This window comes from Cydia pomonella, chromosome 2, assembly GCF_033807575.1.
Source record: "Cydia pomonella isolate Wapato2018A chromosome 2, ilCydPomo1, whole genome shotgun sequence".
Lineage (NCBI taxonomy): Eukaryota > Metazoa > Arthropoda > Insecta > Lepidoptera > Tortricidae > Cydia > Cydia pomonella.
In genome coordinates, this window is record NC_084704.1 from 2,743,657 (window position 1) to 2,762,372 (window position 18,716).

Genomic DNA, 18,716 nt, shown 5'->3' on the forward strand with positions numbered 1-18,716 from the left:
TTATCTGGACAATCTTTATTGCTGTAAGAACGTTCAAGAAAAGAGTGTACTTCTATCTTAAGTTCCGGCAACGCACTTGCAATCCCTCTGGCGTTGCTGGTGTCCAAGGGAGACGGTATTTGTTTGCCTACTATATCAGTAAAAAAAAGAACAAAGAGTACATGTGAATGTTTCTGACTATACCTAGTATATCTACTACCTTTAACTTATAAGCATACATCGGGGTTTTCGTGTATTTATAACTTTGTTTATTGTAAAATAATTACCAAACTATGAATTAAAAATAGACAGTAAGCTCCAAATGTACTTAGAAATATTAATAAAGTATCGGTTTTTATAGTTTATACCTGTTTTTTGGCTAGAGTAAAACATTCCCGCACCAAAAACCCCGATGTATGCTTATAAGGCATTTTTATCATTTATTAGCTTTTTACACATAACACACAAAAACCGCAAAATAAATACATTATCTCAAATTTTCGACACCATAATTCGCATATCTCCCTGTAGTCCTCATCCTCCCCACGAAAAATTAGCTGTTAGTGTTCCGCCATTTTGTAAACCGCCATCTTGAAAAGTATTAGTATCAGTATTAACAGTTGCATAGCAGCGTCTTTTTGTTCCGTTTTGTTTGTGCGTGAGTGTGTGTGTGTGTGCGTGTATTTGATATCGGAGGCCGCCATGCCTAAGAAGATGTCATAAGCAGGGAATTTTTATCATCTATTAGCTGTTTACAAAAACTAACACAAAAAAACAGCTAAATAACTACATTATCTCTGATTTTCGACACCATAAATCACATATTTTCTAGTAGTCCTCATCCTACCCGCCGCTATACTATCAAATACCCACTTCGAGCTCACTTTGCCCTCCCCATTCCCCACGCAAACGTCAAAATCAGCTGTTCGTGTTCCGCCATCTTGTAAATCGCCGCCATCTTGGAGTTGTCCACCATCTTGTACCACGCCGCCACAGAGTGTTAACAGTTGAATAGCAGCGTCTTTTTGTGCGTGTTTGATATGGGAGTCCGCCATGCCTAAGAAGATGTCATAAGCAGGGAATTTTTATCATCTATTAGCTGTTTACAAAAAACTAACACACAAAAACAGCTAAATAACTACATTATCTCTGATTTTCGACACCATAAATCACATATCTCCTAGTAGTCCTCATCCTACCCGCCGCTACACTATCAAACACCCACTTCGAGGTCACTTCGCCCTCCCCATTCCCCACGCAGACGTCAAAATCAGCTGTTCGTGTTCCGCCATCTTGTAAATCGCCGCCATCTTGTACCACGCCACCACAGAGTGTTAACAGTTGAATAGCAGCGTCTTTTTGTGCGTGTTTGATATGGGAGTCCGCCATGCCTAAGAAGATGTCATAAGCAGGGAATTTTTATCATTTATTACCTTATTACACAGAACGAACACACAAAAACCGCAAAATAACTACATCATCTCTGATTTTCGACACCATAAATCACATATCTCCTAGTAGTCCTCATCCTACCGGCCGCTACACTATCAAACACCCACTTCGAGCTCACTTCGCCCTCCCCATTCCCCACGCAGACGTCAAAATCAGCTGTTCGTGTTCCGCCATCTTGTAAATCGCCGCCATCTTGGAGTTGTCCACCATCTTGTACCACGCCACCACAGAGTGTTAACAGTTGAATGGCAGCGTCTTTTTGTTCAGCTTGGGGGGACACACGGACCCGCATGCCTCGAAAAACGTCGTAGGCGTAATCTGAGCATGTTCGGCCAAGCGCGGAGCGTTCCACGCGGGCTTTCTGGAAAATACATTAAACTGATTAGGTATTTTGTCATCAAAAAGATGGAATCTGACTACGTCTTGTTAGAGACCAGAGGATATTTAGTACAAGACTTAAAATTCCATACAACGTCGCGAGAATCGTCAATTCGTCATTGTCTAATAGCGCCATTTACTTTTAACCTTTTTTAGCACGAGGAATTCCGTAAATTGACTTGCATGTTTCTATCTCTGTCGCATGCGAATAATTACTATTGCTGTCCCACTCGTACAGTGTTTTGACCATGAAATAACGAGCGGGACAGCAATATAATTACGCGCGTGCGATAGAGATGCGAACAGGCAGTTCAATGTACGAAATTCCTTGTACTAAACGTCCTTTCTTTAGTTTTGGGGCTCTGACAACGGCCAGGCAAGACCAACTTTACGTTACGAAATTATAAATAGGGGTAAAGTGACAGTTTTCAAATGCAAAAATGTAAATATCACCTACAATGATTAATTCAATTTAAATAAATATATTTAAAAAGTACCTGTGAAATCTTCCTCAAATGCGACACCTCGTACCCATGATGGTGCAACCATTTCTTCACCTCCACAGAATCCGTCACCCACTGCGAGTACACCACCCTGCAGCCCCTGGCCGCCCCTAGTAACGCATTCAACGTACGCGCCTTTTCCACCCCGCACCGTTGAGTCATACTCGGTATTCCATACCTAGTATTTATACTTGGTATTTCGAGCCTAGTATTTATACTTGGTATTTCGAGCCTAGTATTTATACTTGGTATTTCGAGCCTAGTATTTATACTTGGTATTTCGGGCCTAGTATTTGTACTTGGTATTTGACACCTAGTATTTACACTTGTTTTGGAACAGTGACTTTGGTCTAGCGGCTGTATGCCGGTGTGATCGTTTCGGTCGGAGACGCAGGAACCTAGTACGACGTGTGTGGTGCGGTGGTTGACTTGTTTTTGGACTCGTCCGTTGAGAGATTTGATGGCGGTTTGTATGGCTTGACGTTCAGTGCGTGACATTCCTGTCAATACCTGAAAATAGGAAAGAATAAAAAATAAAAAGACGTGTGGCACTCGGGGACTGCCGCGGTAAAGCTATTGCATAGCATTTTGTATCAACTTATGCAATTATAATTATTTATTTAATTTATTTATGCAGTATTACTTTTTCTTTGATATTAATTCAAGTTACACTTTTTGAGCGTGGTGACCGATAAGAAAACAAATTTTTCTTTTATTAAATAAATAAAAAGTTAATATTGTTTAAAATATTTTTATTATTTTACAATACATGTGGGTTTTATTATCTTACAGTAGCTGTTGGTTATTCAGGAATATTTATCATTGAAACTATAGGATTATGATAACTGAAATAAGAAACATAAGTTTGCGACTTAATATCCTCTAAATACCTAGAAAATACCGCGTCAATGGTGGTCCCATATTTTGTTGTGGACTCTTGTGGATCATTATTCATTTTCAAATTCAATGTTTTTGATAGAAAACTTGTCAACCGCTCTGATTTTTTATCAGCGAAGTTAATGTTGAAATCGCCAGCCAAGATAAGTGGAAATTTATTACCATTTGTACCAAGTATTTTCGACCCTTCTTCAGTGTACTCCAGTAAAGTGCGATGAATAAAATGCTCCACCTCGTCCAATTTTGGATTCGGAGAAATGTAAATTGCTACCATAACTATTTGTAGGCCATTTCTAAGTTTGCATCACGCACAAATATCTCCAACAACTGAGCGCCTAACATTAACATCGCTAACGTGTGCAATATTTATTTCAATATTCGGAGTCATAATATTAGTAATATCATCTTTATTTTGGTAAATAGATACCCCACCTTTTGAAACAGTATCTCGTTTGAACTGAACAATACAATTAAAATGAGGTATTTCAATCGGATTATCATGCGTCATGCAAGTTTCGGTAAGAAGTAACACATTTGTTTGTCTCGTAACTGAATCTTGTAAATCGTATTTATGACTATTTAGACTTTGGCAGTTGAAATGGTTCTTGAATTGAAGTTTGTAAATGATGAATTATAGTCATAAGAATATCTCTTTGTTGATCATTGGCCATCCGCATTAAATTATAGAATTGTTGATAATCCATTAAATTTTCTCTTTTTTTAGCTACAGCGCCAACTTTATGCAGAGATGCATTTTGTAAATCAACGTTAGCAGTTGAGTTTGGATCACGTAGCAATAAGTCATAAGGATCTCTTTCATGCAATATATCAACCGCTCTTAATAATTCTTCGTCTTCTTGTTCTTCATCGTTTTCTCGGCACAACTGTCTACAAATTTCTAAAGTTTTCTCCATGTCCAAATTTGATTCAAATTATTTCCTACGTTCTAATATCGTATCTTTGTTGTCCTCGTATATTTGAATGAACTTATTTTCAGCAATAATATCATTTTCTTCACTTTGAAAAGGAACATGCAACAGAACCATCTCACGCCTATAATCGTTGTAATTGTCAGCCATATCGTAGTTCCTGTTCATAAATATGAAGTTGTTGGCTGTGAAATTGATTTTCTTGTAGCGTTACATTTTCTATATTTTCAACAGCGCTACATCGCACGATATTCTCTTCATTACTGCACAATTTTCGTCTTTTTCTGTAAAAAAAAATGATGAAATCGTTAAATTAAATAATATTGAAGCATATATTACAATTTATTTTTAAATAAATAAATAAAATTATTATTATTAAATCAAATTACATATCCATATAAGATTTTTCTGCATTATGTTGACGAAATTTCCTTTGACGTTCAGCATTTGATTTTGGTACTGTTTTTATTATTTCTTCGTTTTTCTTCAAATCTTTCTGACGCTGATAATATGCCCTTTGACGTGCATTAGTTTTTTTTCTTTTTAGCTCTTTACGCTTTTCTTCTCTATAAAACGAAAATATCTAGGTATAAATAATAGGTATAAATAATTAGGTATAAATAGTGTAATGACACACCAAAACAAAATTATTCATTTATAAAAATCGAATTTCGCGCGATGTACATTTATATAGATATAATATCATATATACTTTCTCTGCGCGGCATTCATGTGCATTATCTATACACCAAAAACAAAGGTACTGAATAGTACACGTGCTTGGTTTGATGGTTTCTGTTATATACATAATGAAGAATGAATTTATTTATATACTTATATACATATTGAGAATCTAAATTGAGAATTTAAACTATACGCGTGTGTGTGTTTGGGTGTATAAAAGAGGGCTACTTTTAATATCGCTCATTTTAATATCAAAAATTTAGGTTATCTTTATAGCAGTATTATATTTTCAATTCAAAATTAATACTGCATTTGTGATAATAATAAAATGTATGTATATAAAGTACTCACTCATTTTCTTTCACTATTTTTTCGTGACTTTCTTCATTAATAATAAATGCACTTTGTTCATTCATATTCAAAACACTTTATACACAAATTTTACAAGTACAGCTATTCACTGTTGTACATAAATACCTATACACCTATATTAAACTCCTCGCCAATTTAGCTGTTTTAAAGTTTGACTCATGTTAGACCCGGCCGGGCCCGGGCCGAGAGTTCCGGCGCTTCGTTTTCTATGACAGGTGATCGGTGATACTACGACGGGGCACTTCATTATTTTATTACACTTATTATGCTGATAAAATACACCAATTTTTGTAATTTTATCTCAACTACAAGGGGGTGCTCAACCATTTTGTTTTGTTTTTTTTTTTTCTTTATTGGGGAAAAAAACAGACATAGGCAGATGATACAGAAAAGAGGATATTGGTTTTTACATTATAAGTGCAACCTACATCCTGAGACAATTCCCACTAGCATTTATAAACTAATGATTTATAAGTGGCATTGAGCTATAAAATGTTAGTAAGTTAGTATTGTATGAAATCCAAATAAAAATTGCCTGTCCATTTTAGACTGTTATCCCTAAATCAGTTTAAGCATAAACTATTGATTTTTTTAAATTGATAATCGTTTTTACACAATTTATGATTTTTTGCTATACAATTTTAATTCTTATGATTTGACATGACTTCAAATATTAATAAAATAATAACTAGGTATTTATGTAGATTTCGCATGTTAGTATGTAAATTATTCAAGTTTTTGTACGCCATCAGGCAGGGTATAGTGATACACTTTTATTTACCACCGCTGTAATCAGTTTGTAATACCTATACTCACGAATAAAAACACTTTGAGCTTTGAACTTTTATTGCTCTATCCAGTATATTCTAATAGCTATAGTATAGGTAATAATTACCTTCAATATTGAAGGAATTGAAAGTGCAAAATCAACCGTGAACTGTTTACGTTACAAATTGTGCCAAATAAAACATTCCTATTATATGACTTAATACTTTTACATTACACAGAAACAACATTACCCCCTTTTCTACGCTAGTTTGGTAAAAAAGATTACCAAGAAGTCTAAAAACTTGATACTTATTCCATTATTTTTGCACTAACCAGTTAACTTTTTGTAAAACCAGCAATTATCAAAATTAGATTATAATTACCATCGCATGATTAGCTTTAGTGACACGTTTACTTCAATATAAGTCTACCAGTTCGTCACGGACCATTAAGGCACTTATTTGATCAACACAACACAATTTAACCACATTACTATACAGTGTAACATGCCAAACTCGTCTCTATTACTTACTAAATACGAGCCAGACGACCGCACTTAATTTTGCACTCGATATTACATTCGTTTAAAACGTACGAACATACAACTTTAAGCTCTATTGCTTACAAGAAAGGTGTGCGAAAAGATGCATTGTTACGTATGTGGATGTCACAGTTCGCTTAACTCACGACAGATGGCCGATCACACACGATGACAGATCCGTGCCCGTCGGAGTGGGGAGCGTGAGGTTTTTTCGTTACGGAATTTCTCGATTCGGTCCCCGCGCTCAAGGCCCGCAATAGAAGCTATGCAATAGCTTAAAATTTGTTTATTTCTGACAGTTTTTTTTTTATCGAGGATAGGCAGGCGTTTGACCACGATCACACCTGATGGTAAGTGATGATGCGGTCTACGGTGGAGCACGCTTACCTATGAGATACCTATTTACCCTAGCCTTGAAGAGACCCAGAATGTGTTCAATTTGTTAAATATCAAAATGTGGCGCCATCGCTCGAAACGATACTGCTATACCTTTGACCTTTGATCTATTAGATGACGCCACTTTTTGATTAACAAATTGAACACATATCAGTGAAAGAATAAGGATCAAAGTCAAATGGCGTTCTAAAAGTTCTAATCATTTGTCGAAAGATGGCAGTAAATTTACGAGGCTCCCAAGTTTTCTTTGACAATACATCTTGTAGCGAAACGCTACTACATCTGTCGTAGTTTTGTGGAATTACCGCCGTGCTTTGGTCAGGTTGTTTTTAGTGTTTTGGCCATGTTTCGCTGCTGTTGATTCACGCGGTTACCGTTAGGTGGCGCTTATAGCAAAAACGCGAAAACGCCGACCTTCTTCGTATAATTCCTGGCCGTTTCTAATAAATTAAGTGCATATTTGAGCTTATTTTGAATTTAAATGTTTCAAATTATACGTATTCTGCAAAAGTGATTGTTTTACTGCAATCTCTATTTCAAATTCTCTTTGATAATACCGACGCGAGGGGAGGGGGGTATGACGAAATGGTATACCCACAATTCTGGGAGCGTCGGTTTGAGACAGTATTTGTTGCGTGATGGTTGTAGCGGGCGCGGCGCGGCCGAGCAGGCGGCGCGCCATGCGCTCGGCGCGGGCCAGCTCCCGGCGCGAGCGGACGGACAGCTTCGAGGGCGTGCGCCTTGGGACGGCCGGGGTGTCTGAAAATTAACGTTTACTAATAGGGTTGTTTCCATCTACAAATCTTAGGGCAGAACTGACATTTCATATTTTTAAGTGCTACTTTTTATTGTCTACATCGAAAGAACGCACTAATTTAAGGTACCCGTATTTTTTTTATTTTGCGTAAGTCCTATATTTTGGTCATAAAATCTATTTATATTGTTACTTGAAACAAAAGGGCGTATGTAACAAACGTCATTTTTGAGAATCGTGACGTCACGGATCTGTTTCATACACTGGAAAAAACGTTGAATTAATTTACGTTTGAGCATAGACAACAGTGCGAGTGACATAACCTCAAACGTTAAAAATAAAATCACAAATTAACAAGTGTCACAAACGTCAAAACTCAAGTCAAAAGATGGTTTTCATCCCGTTTTCAATGACAATGACAATGTCAACCCAATCGGAAGTCATTTTTTTGCTTGTAGTGGCAGAACTGAAGGAGCTGGGTGACGTCAATTTCCGTTTTAACTATTTTTAGAGATTTTGAATACAAAAATTCGTAAAAAATATATAAAATTTATTTTTTTTGTAATCTACAGGAGCCCCTCTCGAAATGGTTTTCGATTTAGGGATATTGAAAATTTTGAAATGTTGTCAATTGTATCCCAATAAATTCATTTGGATTATAAGAACATGTTAAACTACTTTTAGGGGACCTGTAATGACCATATTTTTGTAAATATTGAATTTAAAATATCTTTTGGCACACGTCACGTGACCAAACTCGAAACGTCATTGAAGATTCTGATGACGTCACAACTCTCGGATTGACACTGTTGACAGTTAGGCGATAAACAACAAATGTCAGTTGACAGTTCGTATCTTTTACGTGTGTATGTAGTTATATGTCAAACCGTAAACTGTGACGTCACACAATTTTCAAAGAGCGTTTTGGGCGCCAAAGCATCTGTCAAAATATATTTTGTTAATTTAACATATTTAAAGCCGTTTTTAGTATAAAAGTTGAATTTTAGGGCAACTTTTAGTTAATATAGAACGTAATACAAGCTTTCAAAAAATTGGAAACAACCCTATTGGGTACTTGACACGTGTTGAATATTATAACAAAATTTAGTTAAATGGATAGAAAATGAAAACCTTTTGTTAGGCATCTCATTGAGGTCTCGGTGAAAAGGAAGATTAGAGCTCCTGAGCGTTTTGATGGCTTCTCGGTGAAGACTATTGTTCTTACGGAGGAACAATAAATAAAAAATTCTTGAAGTGAGTGAATTCCAGGCCTCATTCATTTTTTCTTTCGTATATGTAAGTACACAATATATATTTTCTCAAAAATGGACGGCAATGTCGACTTTGCCGTTTAGAAAATAGGTCGCGAAGTGCGTAGTTTATGGTCAATCAAAAATTAAAAAGTTAAAAACATTGCAGTCTCATTTTCAGAACTGGAATGTTCCATATAAATTCCAATAGTTGTCAAGTTCCAAACTTTTTAAAAGTTGAAATGGCCATATCAAATGAAGGCATAGGTCTATTAACAGCCAAACAGATGATCAATACTTACTATTATAATGTTGGTACAGCGACTATTTAGGTGTCTCAAATAGGGTGGTGTATTTTCGCCAGAAATACACTTCTATTTTTGAATTAAAAAAAATAAAAAGGCGGCAAAGCAAATCCTTTCAATTGTTTTTACTTTTTTCTGTGAAAATATATAAGAACGTTGATTATTTGAATATATCTTATTATGAAGTTATAATTTCAAGAAAATTAGTGCTAGTTCGAGTGACAAAGACATGGAATGTTCGACACCTCCAGAATTAACAACATGACATTTAAATTTTAATTAAATTTCTATGTGTTTATTTTTAATAAAATTAATATTCGACTACTAATTGTTTTCTTGCACCATTTTTGAGAAAAGCACTTGCTACTTGCTAGCTTCGGATTCAAGTAAACGGACTCCCAAGGTCGTCCGTTTAAAACGAATCCTCAGCCTGCAAGTAGCTACTTCCCGTCCTCGACAATAATGTACTATTATTTCATCTCAAATTGAAACTATAACTAGAGATGCAACGAATATTCGGCCATTATTCGGTATTCGGCCACATTTTCACTATTCGGTCGAATACCGAATAGTACGTTAACACGTAGATAAGATAACTGCAAACGAGGGGTATAAAAGTAACAAACTACAAGTCAGACTACCTTTATATTCATAGATAGTAATACAAAAAGATGAGAAAAATAATACAAAATATTTTTTTTTACACACACGACGAAATCTAACGCACCGCAATGTCGTACAGAATAAGCGCAATTTCTATCAAAGACTGCCTACAGCGAGAAATAAGTTGCAACTTACACAGCGCATGCACGCCCGCGTTCGAATTTACTTCATTTTAGGTTGGTAGGCATGCATAGGTAGGCAAAACTTCTTGCCGAATATTCGGCTATTCGGCCGATGGCTCCGCCGAATATTCGGTATTCGGCCAAGTCACTATTCGTTGCATCTCTAATTATAACATTTAAATTTACCATCGTCATCTTCAGTCAAATCTTGCGCCTCTTTCTGAGTGAACAGTTTCCGCCTCGACCTGCGCGGCGCCGGCGTGTCCGCCGCCGGCCTGGCGCCGCCGCGGGGCAGCGTGTTCACGCGGATTGTGGGGTCTGGAACAATACCATAACGTTTTAAGATTCCTAGCTGAGCAACTTTTCTAAATTCGAATTTTTGAAGCTGTTTCTGTCGCGCTGCGGTGGGAGTGCGTGCGTGCGATAAGGACAACACCTTGTCATTTTAAAATGACAGCAGTTGGTTAAAATATGTGTTTTTTCATAAATATAGCTATCTAAATGATTTTCGCTATGGGATATTTATCTTTAGACATGCAAAGTCTCCGATTGCAAGTAAGTACAAAGGAAAAAATCTTAGCATCATACGTCTATTACTCTAATTAGGTGGGTGAATCAACTTTTTTTGTTTTGTTATCCTGTCCCGTTGTCCAAGGGACAACAGTGGCACAGTTTGTTTGAAGAGACGTTGTATACCGTTCTATTAACATGCTTAGTAGGGGGCCCATTATGGACATTGGTTATAACGACCACAACAACGCAAGTTTGATACATTTAAGTACCATAAAATCAGTATTTCAATGAACTTTTGTCCCCTGGACAACTAATCGTAACCATGGCAACGAGTGACGCTAAAAAGTTGATTCTCCCAGGTACTGATTATGCGAATTTGCCTATTTGTTTAACTCGGGTAAAAGGTACCATTTCATCCCTTGTTTAACGATCTACTATACTAATAGCTCCAGTTGAACTTATTGTGACTGAGCATGGCCCGACATGCTCTTGGCCGGTTTTATTCGGTATCTTGTTTCCTTGTCTCAGTAATAATAAATATTATAGGACATTATTACACGAATTGACAAAGTCCCACAGTAAGCTCAATAAGGCTTGTGTTGTAGGTACCTAGACAACGATATATATAATTATAAATATTTAAATACATAGAAAACACCCATGACTCAGAAACAAATATCCGTGTTAATCACACAAATATATGCTCTTACCAGGATTTGAACCCGGGACCATCAGCTTCATAGGTAGGGTCCACTAGGCCAGACCGGTTGTCGGTCAGTGCTCTGTGGCAAGTTTGTATTGGCCAATTCACTGTCCAATCTTCCTACATAGCACATAATACATCGAAATATATTTACTTCAGATTGATTTAATCGTATAGCAATGTATACATTGAGTAGGGCTGCCATCCGTCCGGGTTTTCCCGGATTTGTCCTAGTTTGGAGGCCGTCCGGGGGGGGTATCAAGAAGTAAGGACACTTCATGTAAGGAAGCACATTAAAACTACATGTAAAATTAAAGGTCTTGTTTTTTAAAAATATTATTTTCGGACTCGTCCGGGGAAAAAATGCGATTTACGCCAAATGTCCGGGTTTTTTTGTCCGGGTTTGGCGAAATTCGAGATGGCAGCCCTAACATTGAGGGCAATCAGATATAGCCTTGAGGTTGCTCAGCCAGGCAACCAATTTGTTTTTTTTTAAACAATTATGGCCTGGATGCGAGTCCTTTAAGCCACCAGGCAACCAGATGTCACAGTGGTCCTCAGCAGGCCCAAAATATGAGTGGGCAACTTTGGAAAATATGTTTGGTGGTCTGCTCTTCCTCTGTGGATTCGCTTAGATATTAGAGATGAGCGGAGATGAGACGTGCGGGAATCAACCAATGCCATTTCTTGTAATCCATGGGGCGTCACATCTCTCTCGAAGGGCAGACTGACATCACCAATTTTGTTCTAAAATTACGAATCGAAACGATCCATTGTACAAGTTGTCGCAATCGGACTGTCATTTTAGGATTAGTAATGTTTAGTCTGTAAGGCTAAGATGGTCGGCTCTTTATCATTTGTCACCATACCTGTCCCGTTCTAACAAGGATGTAAGTGCGAAAGTGACGGGCATAATGACAAGTGATAAAAATGGAACCATGATGCCGCCGCTGTTCTTTTATTGCGTAGACTAAAATGACAACCACAAATGTCAAACGCAGAAATAATGTGGCCAGCTTAAAACAAATAGTGCTGATCTTTGATTTCGGTTTGTGAATAACCGATAAATATTAAAGTAATTTTAGATCCAAAATAAACAATTAATGAAATCTACTCACTACATGATAGGAAGTTAGGAAGTAAATATTAATAAATAAAATCTACTCACTACTAATCCACTCAAACATTTAAAAATTGCATTATGAGCTTCGAGGCGACTGTTAATCTTACAATAAAATCGCTTTTAAATATTAGAAATATTGTGTTTAGACCTGGATACAAACTTTCTAAATGCCTCAAAATGGTGTTACATGCCTATATAAGTAACTCCCAATAGTTTATTTTCGGTTAGTACCGGTTGTAGCACATCACTATTTATAAGACGTAAAAAACCAGCAACACATGAAATGTCATTTTAGTCTACGGGATAAAAAAATAGACTATAGTGTATCAGATTTCAATACTAAAAAATTAATATAATTGTGTCAAAAATTATATATTGTGGGATAGCGCATCGTTACTGGTGAATATTCAATATAGTCATTCAAGAAATGTAATAATTCTTACGGTATTACATCTATGTTGCTAACCTCCTTCCTGAGACGTATATGAAAGGTACGGTGGAAATAGTCGCTGTCAACGGGTAAGGTCGGTAGTTTAGTTGGTAGGGCGGCGGGTTGGTATCCCGGATTCGCGATTTCAAGTCTTTCTTTGGTGGACGGGTCAGCTGTCGTGTCGTGGTCGGTGGACGTGTCGGCGGTCGTATCGTATTCCGTTTCATTACCTGTGCTATCCTTAGATCGGTCGTGAGACGTGTCCTTGTCTGTGGACGTGTCAGGTGTCGTGTTGTGGTCGGTGGATGTGTCGGCGTTCTTATCGTGTTCCGTTTCATTACCTGTGCTATCCTTAGATCGGTCGTGGTCGGTGGACGTGTCGGCGGTCGTATCGTGTTCCGTTAAATTACCTGTGCTATCCTTAGATCGGTCGTGGGACGTGTCCTTGTCGGTGGACGTGTCAGCTGTCGTGTCGTGGTCGGTGGACGTGTCGGCGGTCGCATCGTGTTCCGTTTCGCTGGATATCCTTAGTCTTTGCTCTTTGGGGTTATTTGGTTCTTTGTTGTTGAGTAGGTCTGCTAGAGGGATGTTCTCTACTTCGGCTCGTTTCTGAAATGTTGTTAGAATTTTTATGAGAATTCATAGAAATTTATATAAAAAAGCGGTCAAGTGCGAGTCGGACTCGCCCATGAAGGGTTCCGTACCATTTATGACGTATTAAAAAAAACTACTTACTAGATCTCGTTCAAACCAATTTTCGGTGGAAGTTTGCATGGCAATGTATATCATATATTTTTTTTAGATTTTTCATTCTGTTATTTTAGGAGTTGCGGGGGGGCGGGACACATTTTACCACTTTGGAAGTGTCTCTCGCGCAAACTATTTAGTTTAGAAAAAAATGATATTAGAAATCTCAATATCATTTTTAAAGACCTATCCATAGATGCCCCACACGTATGGGTTTGATGAAAAAAAGATTTTTTGAGTTTCAGTTCTAAGTATGGGGAACCCCCAAATTTTATTGTTTTTCTTTCTATTTTTGTGTAAACATCTTAATGCGGTTAATAGAATACATCTACTTACCAAGTTTGAACAGTATAGCTCTTATAGTTTCGGAAAAAAGTGGCTGTGACATAATCGGACAGACAGACGGATATGACGAATCTATAAGGGTTCCGTTTTTTGCCATTTGGCTACGGAACCCTAAAAAGGAAAATAAACAACCCAATTCAAATAAACAATAAGAAGGTTTAGGTTGCTGATTTTTGGGACTTGAGCAAAGGTGGTTAATATTTAACCACAAAAAAAAAAACAACTATATTCAAAATTGACTCCAAAGAATTGACAACTTCAAACCATTTTAATGTTTAATAAACAGAAGTCAGAAAGCTGAAATTGAAACGGAAGCCACCTTAAAAACTCATATTTATTTTCTATTCATCTTCCTGATTCATGTTTTTTTTTAACGGTCCTTTCCCCTCTCCTGGCAAAAGGGTGGAGGGGGGAAGAATTTGGCCCTACCCACTAAACCCACTTCCTCTTTGCCGTTCGTGAAGGCGAACTGGGATTGATGACATTACACCATGTAAATGTATAGGTACCATGCATGCAATAAATAACTATGAACTATGATACAACTTGTGGATGACATGACACCATTCTTGGAGGCACTTGTGTACCAGTTTTCTTGGATCAAAATTTAACAGGAATCATATAGAAATACACACCAGCATGATCCTCAATGCTCGAGGAGAGGGTAGATCGCTAGGCCTCGCGGCAGCAGGGAAGGCGGCCTCAGTAACCCGACGTCCACAAGAAGCACAAGCCTCCACCCACAGCGGAGATACCAGGCGACAGGCCAAGGCACGGGCTTTGGCGCGGGTGTCGCGACAACCACCTTGAAATATCAATTAATGAGTCAGACCAGGCTCACTCTGCAAATACTTAGCAATGACAAACCCCCTTATTCATAAATGTCTACTAAAGTTGACAAGCCACTAATAATCGTTTGTCCCTTTCCGACGTATTGGTATGATGGTTATGAAACTTTAGTAGATGTTTATGAATAAAGGGGAAAGTGAAGAAGGGGAATAAATAAAAAAATAAAAAAATAAATAAAATGTTTTTATTTAACCTCACAAAAGATAATTTTACAAAATAAACTTAAGTATTTTTTTTTTTTTTACCTTTGCGAGGGACTGGAGTCTGAACTAGGTTAGACCTGTATTACAGATCTCCAGGCCCTCACCCCGGAAATACAAGTTGCAATTATATAGTTACACTAAAAAAGTGACTGACAATGATAATTTATGAGGTACATAAGAGTAAAAAAGAAAAAATGATGAAAATAGGGTAGTGTGCATGCCTAATTTAGTTTATAATACGTGTGTTATGTGAGTGTATGTGTGTATGTATGAGCTGAAAGGAGATCCTCAATTTCTTCATATGTCATAATAATAAATATTTGGGGACAATCTCACACAAATCGACCTAGCCCCAAACTAAGCAAAGCTTGTACTATGGGTACTAGGCGACGATATACATACGTATATGGATAAATACATAATTATATACATAGAAAACACCCATGATTCAGGAACAAATATCTGTGTTCATCATACAAATAAATGCTCTCATCATCGGCTTCATAGGCAGGGCCATTAGGCCAGACCCGAGGGCCTACCGGGAACCACGTTGAACGTGTTGCCTCCCTGTCACACTTACGTACGAATTTACAAGTGCGATAGAGAGGCAACACGTCGAACGTAGGCCCTCAGTTGTCGAATATGTCAGCATAAATATGAAATTTCTATTAGGTTGCCAGACCTCAACGAGGGTGCGGAAAGTTAGCGTCCGCATCGCGCATGTAACAACTTTGGAGTTGCAGGCGTCCATAGGCTACGGAGACTGCTACCATCAGGCGGGCCGTATGCTTGTTTGCCACCGAAGTAGTATAAAAAAATGTTTTTAGGTTTCTTCCGCATTTTTGACTCCGCATTTGGTGCAGAAACTGCAGAGCCAACTTGGATCAAGTTATAATAAAAAAATAAAAAGCCTTTATTGATTCTCTGCGAGATTACAGTATACATATATGTTAAATAAATATAAAATTTCTTTATGTTTAAAGTTAGCTTGAAAAGACCCGTCTTTGGGTGAAGGCTTCCTCCAGTTTTCGCAGTTTTTCTATCAAGTTAGAATAGTGTGTACATACCGTACGTATTTTCTGCGGTTTATACAAATGTTGAAAAGCAAATCCATGTAAATTAAGAATGCGAATTGGCATTAAGCCCACCATTTGTACATTGTTGTATTTTTACAAGCTTTTATAGTAAAATTTGACCCACTTTCCGGTTTCCGATGAAGCTGAAAGTTGGCATACATATGTAAGTCAGGTGACAATGCAATATATGGTACAATCGAGCTAATCTGATGATGGAGACAGGCAGGAACTCTGTGATAAAACTACGCAACCTAATTGTGTCAGAATTGTCTGAAAACGGAGCGTTAGAATTGTCTCAATGAGTATTAGATGCATGTGGAAAGAAAAGTACAGTCATAAAAGCTTGTAATTGTATCATAATTATTTTTTTGCAAAAAAAACTTATTTATAATAAAGTTTCAACAAATATTTTCTCCGTTTTGATAACTTTATTCAATGGTTCTAATAATGCTTACCTGTATTTAAAGCAACAATGAAGAGTGAGACTTATTACGAAATATTCCCTAATTATTGTCCTAATTTAGTTGTACTTAAACATTTGTTTATCTTAGATGTAGTTTTAGATAAAAATTTGGCACTTAAAAACAGGTAAATTCTATGTAACAGAGAATTTCATTTTCTTTAACTTTGAAGTTTAATGTCAGGTTTTGTATAAAAGTATAAAACCTTTTTGTCACAATAATAATAGCTATCTGTTATTGTAACAAAAAGGTTAAAATGATTATACAAACTTAGACTATGATATCATCTAATTCTAAACCAACCCAATATTTTTCGGTCTGCACACTTGCAAGTTTAAAATATTATCTCAGCACCTAGAGGCTATATGAAATAGATAGGCAACATGGTAAGGAAGATTGCTTCTCGGCCCCCCTCTTTACTGTCTATGCACCAGGGTGCCACAGCGTACAGTTTGGGAATCCCTAATCTAAACAGTCAGTGTTTAAGGTTGTATTTATTATATATATATATATATGTTTACGGATATGAAGTTATTTTATATATCTATATACGCCTTTGCACCGAATGCATCATATAGTATTTAGTTAAGTTTCTAGGGTTAGCTACTTCTTTAAAGTCTTGCCGTTATGTACATATTATGTTAGTTTGACTACCATTTCTTATGTATCTCCCTCAGTTTCTTAAAGTTTAGCTGAAAATCCCTGGAGGGGATAAGTTCGCCCTTGTACACATTTACTGTATTATCTCTGTGTTATGTACTTGTTTTGTGCAAAGTGTTTACAACTACTACAAAAGTAATACAAAATTTATTTACCCTGACTCCACACGAGATGCGTCACAAAGGGGCTCCAAGCCGGCACCACAGTGGCTCCCAGGGCCATCAGAGCAGCCCTAAGAGCCAGTGCCCGAGTCTCAGTCCCCACGTCAACTAGCGCCACCACCCCTGCAAGCGCATCTGCACCCTCGTCCATGTTCCTGTCTGATATTGGTACATTTGACATGATATTTTGATTCCGTTTCTTTAAGACTTTAGGGCTCTTGTTTGTAGTGAATTTAACTTTCTGGGCTACGAGCTTGCTGGCGCTTCGCACTGGTTTCTGTTGTTTCTGTATGATTTCTGGGATTCGATTGAGTGGTTTTGTGGGCTCCTCGGGGCCTTTCAGCTCTGACCATTCCTCTCTTATTCGAATACGCGCAGCTATGGCTGAACGACGCTGGAAGATAAAAAATTAAATAAACATAAGTATGTTACATAAATCAAATGTAAATACAAAAAGCATGGCAAATAAATTGGTTCTTTAAACATTCTAAGATTACTTAGAAAAAAAAAACTTGTTAAAAAACACATGTTGTTTTGGAATGTAAATAAAGGCAAGATAATAAGCATGCATTTGCAGTTGAAATAAATCATGATAAATGATATTTCATACATCATTATTGTTTCCCTAGCAGCATCCTTCAACCCATTCAAGCAGAGGGCAAAAACTTGCACCGACAATAGCGTTTTTATTCTGCAACATGCAAATGTTGGAAATGTTAAACTTATAATGTATTATATACATGAATTCTAAGCCTTAAAAAATACAATATGAGTGTGTTTGTAAACTTACCAGTCCTGCTGCACTTCTGTTGTTCATTGTGATATTTTATTACCTTATTAACCACACAATATTTTTTTATAGTACTTTGCAAGTAAAACAAATCACATGAAAGTAGAAATTTACATCGAGAAAGTACGTACATAGAAACACTAGTATATAAACAGTTTTACAGATACATAATAATGCACTTCAGCATAACAAATTAATAAAACTAGACTAGAAAGTAGAAAAAAAATTATAAAGGGTTATTAATTATAAAGGTTTGTTTCAGCTTCAATCAAAACAAGCTGACTGTGACTGGTTTCAACTTGTCAGTCAAATGTCAAAGTCAAACTCAAAATGACAACTGTATTTTGTTGCCATGTTTAAAATTTGAAGCCCCTCTAACATAGACACACAATATAGTACACTAGTAATATAGTAGTAATTTAAGTATTTGTATGTTACTAACACAATATGGACATTGGTCGAAATAAATTCTTATTGATTGATTGATTGATTGATTGATAACCCCTCTAATCATCCGCTAATGGATCCTGCGTACTTAAAATACGCATGGTGCATGTAGTGTACATACGGCGGTTATGTTATGAGTCATGGCAGGGGGAGGAAACTAGAGCGTTCAGGCGTTCTCGGCTCCGTTCGGCTCAGCAGTGCTCTAAAGGTCACAG

At 37.0% G+C, this 18,716-nt stretch overlaps 1 protein-coding gene across 2 annotated transcripts; it reads right to left on the reverse strand.

Annotated features, from left to right (window-relative positions):
- Nucleotides 1–1,392: 1,392 nt before the first annotated feature.
- LOC133531287 (uncharacterized) lies at nucleotides 1,393–18,244 on the reverse strand. 2 transcript variants are annotated; one of them, XM_061869425.1, is made up of 9 exons: nucleotides 18,055–18,241; nucleotides 17,875–17,955; nucleotides 17,259–17,658; nucleotides 14,490–14,659; nucleotides 13,173–13,371; nucleotides 10,180–10,311; nucleotides 7,498–7,658; nucleotides 2,307–2,822; nucleotides 1,393–1,792 (listed from the first exon to the last, which is right to left on the reverse strand). In XM_061869425.1, exons 3-9 carry the CDS (start codon nucleotides 17,443–17,445, stop codon nucleotides 1,457–1,459), a joined length of 1,701 nt encoding a protein of 566 aa, XP_061725409.1. In that variant the 5' UTR covers nucleotides 17,446–17,658; nucleotides 17,875–17,955; nucleotides 18,055–18,241; the 3' UTR covers nucleotides 1,393–1,456. The 2 variants fall into 2 exon arrangements, with proteins under 2 accessions (XP_061725409.1, XP_061725403.1); XM_061869419.1 differs by lacking the exon at nucleotides 17,875–17,955 and having other exon boundaries at nucleotides 18,055–18,244.
- Nucleotides 18,245–18,716: the final 472 nt, after the last annotated feature.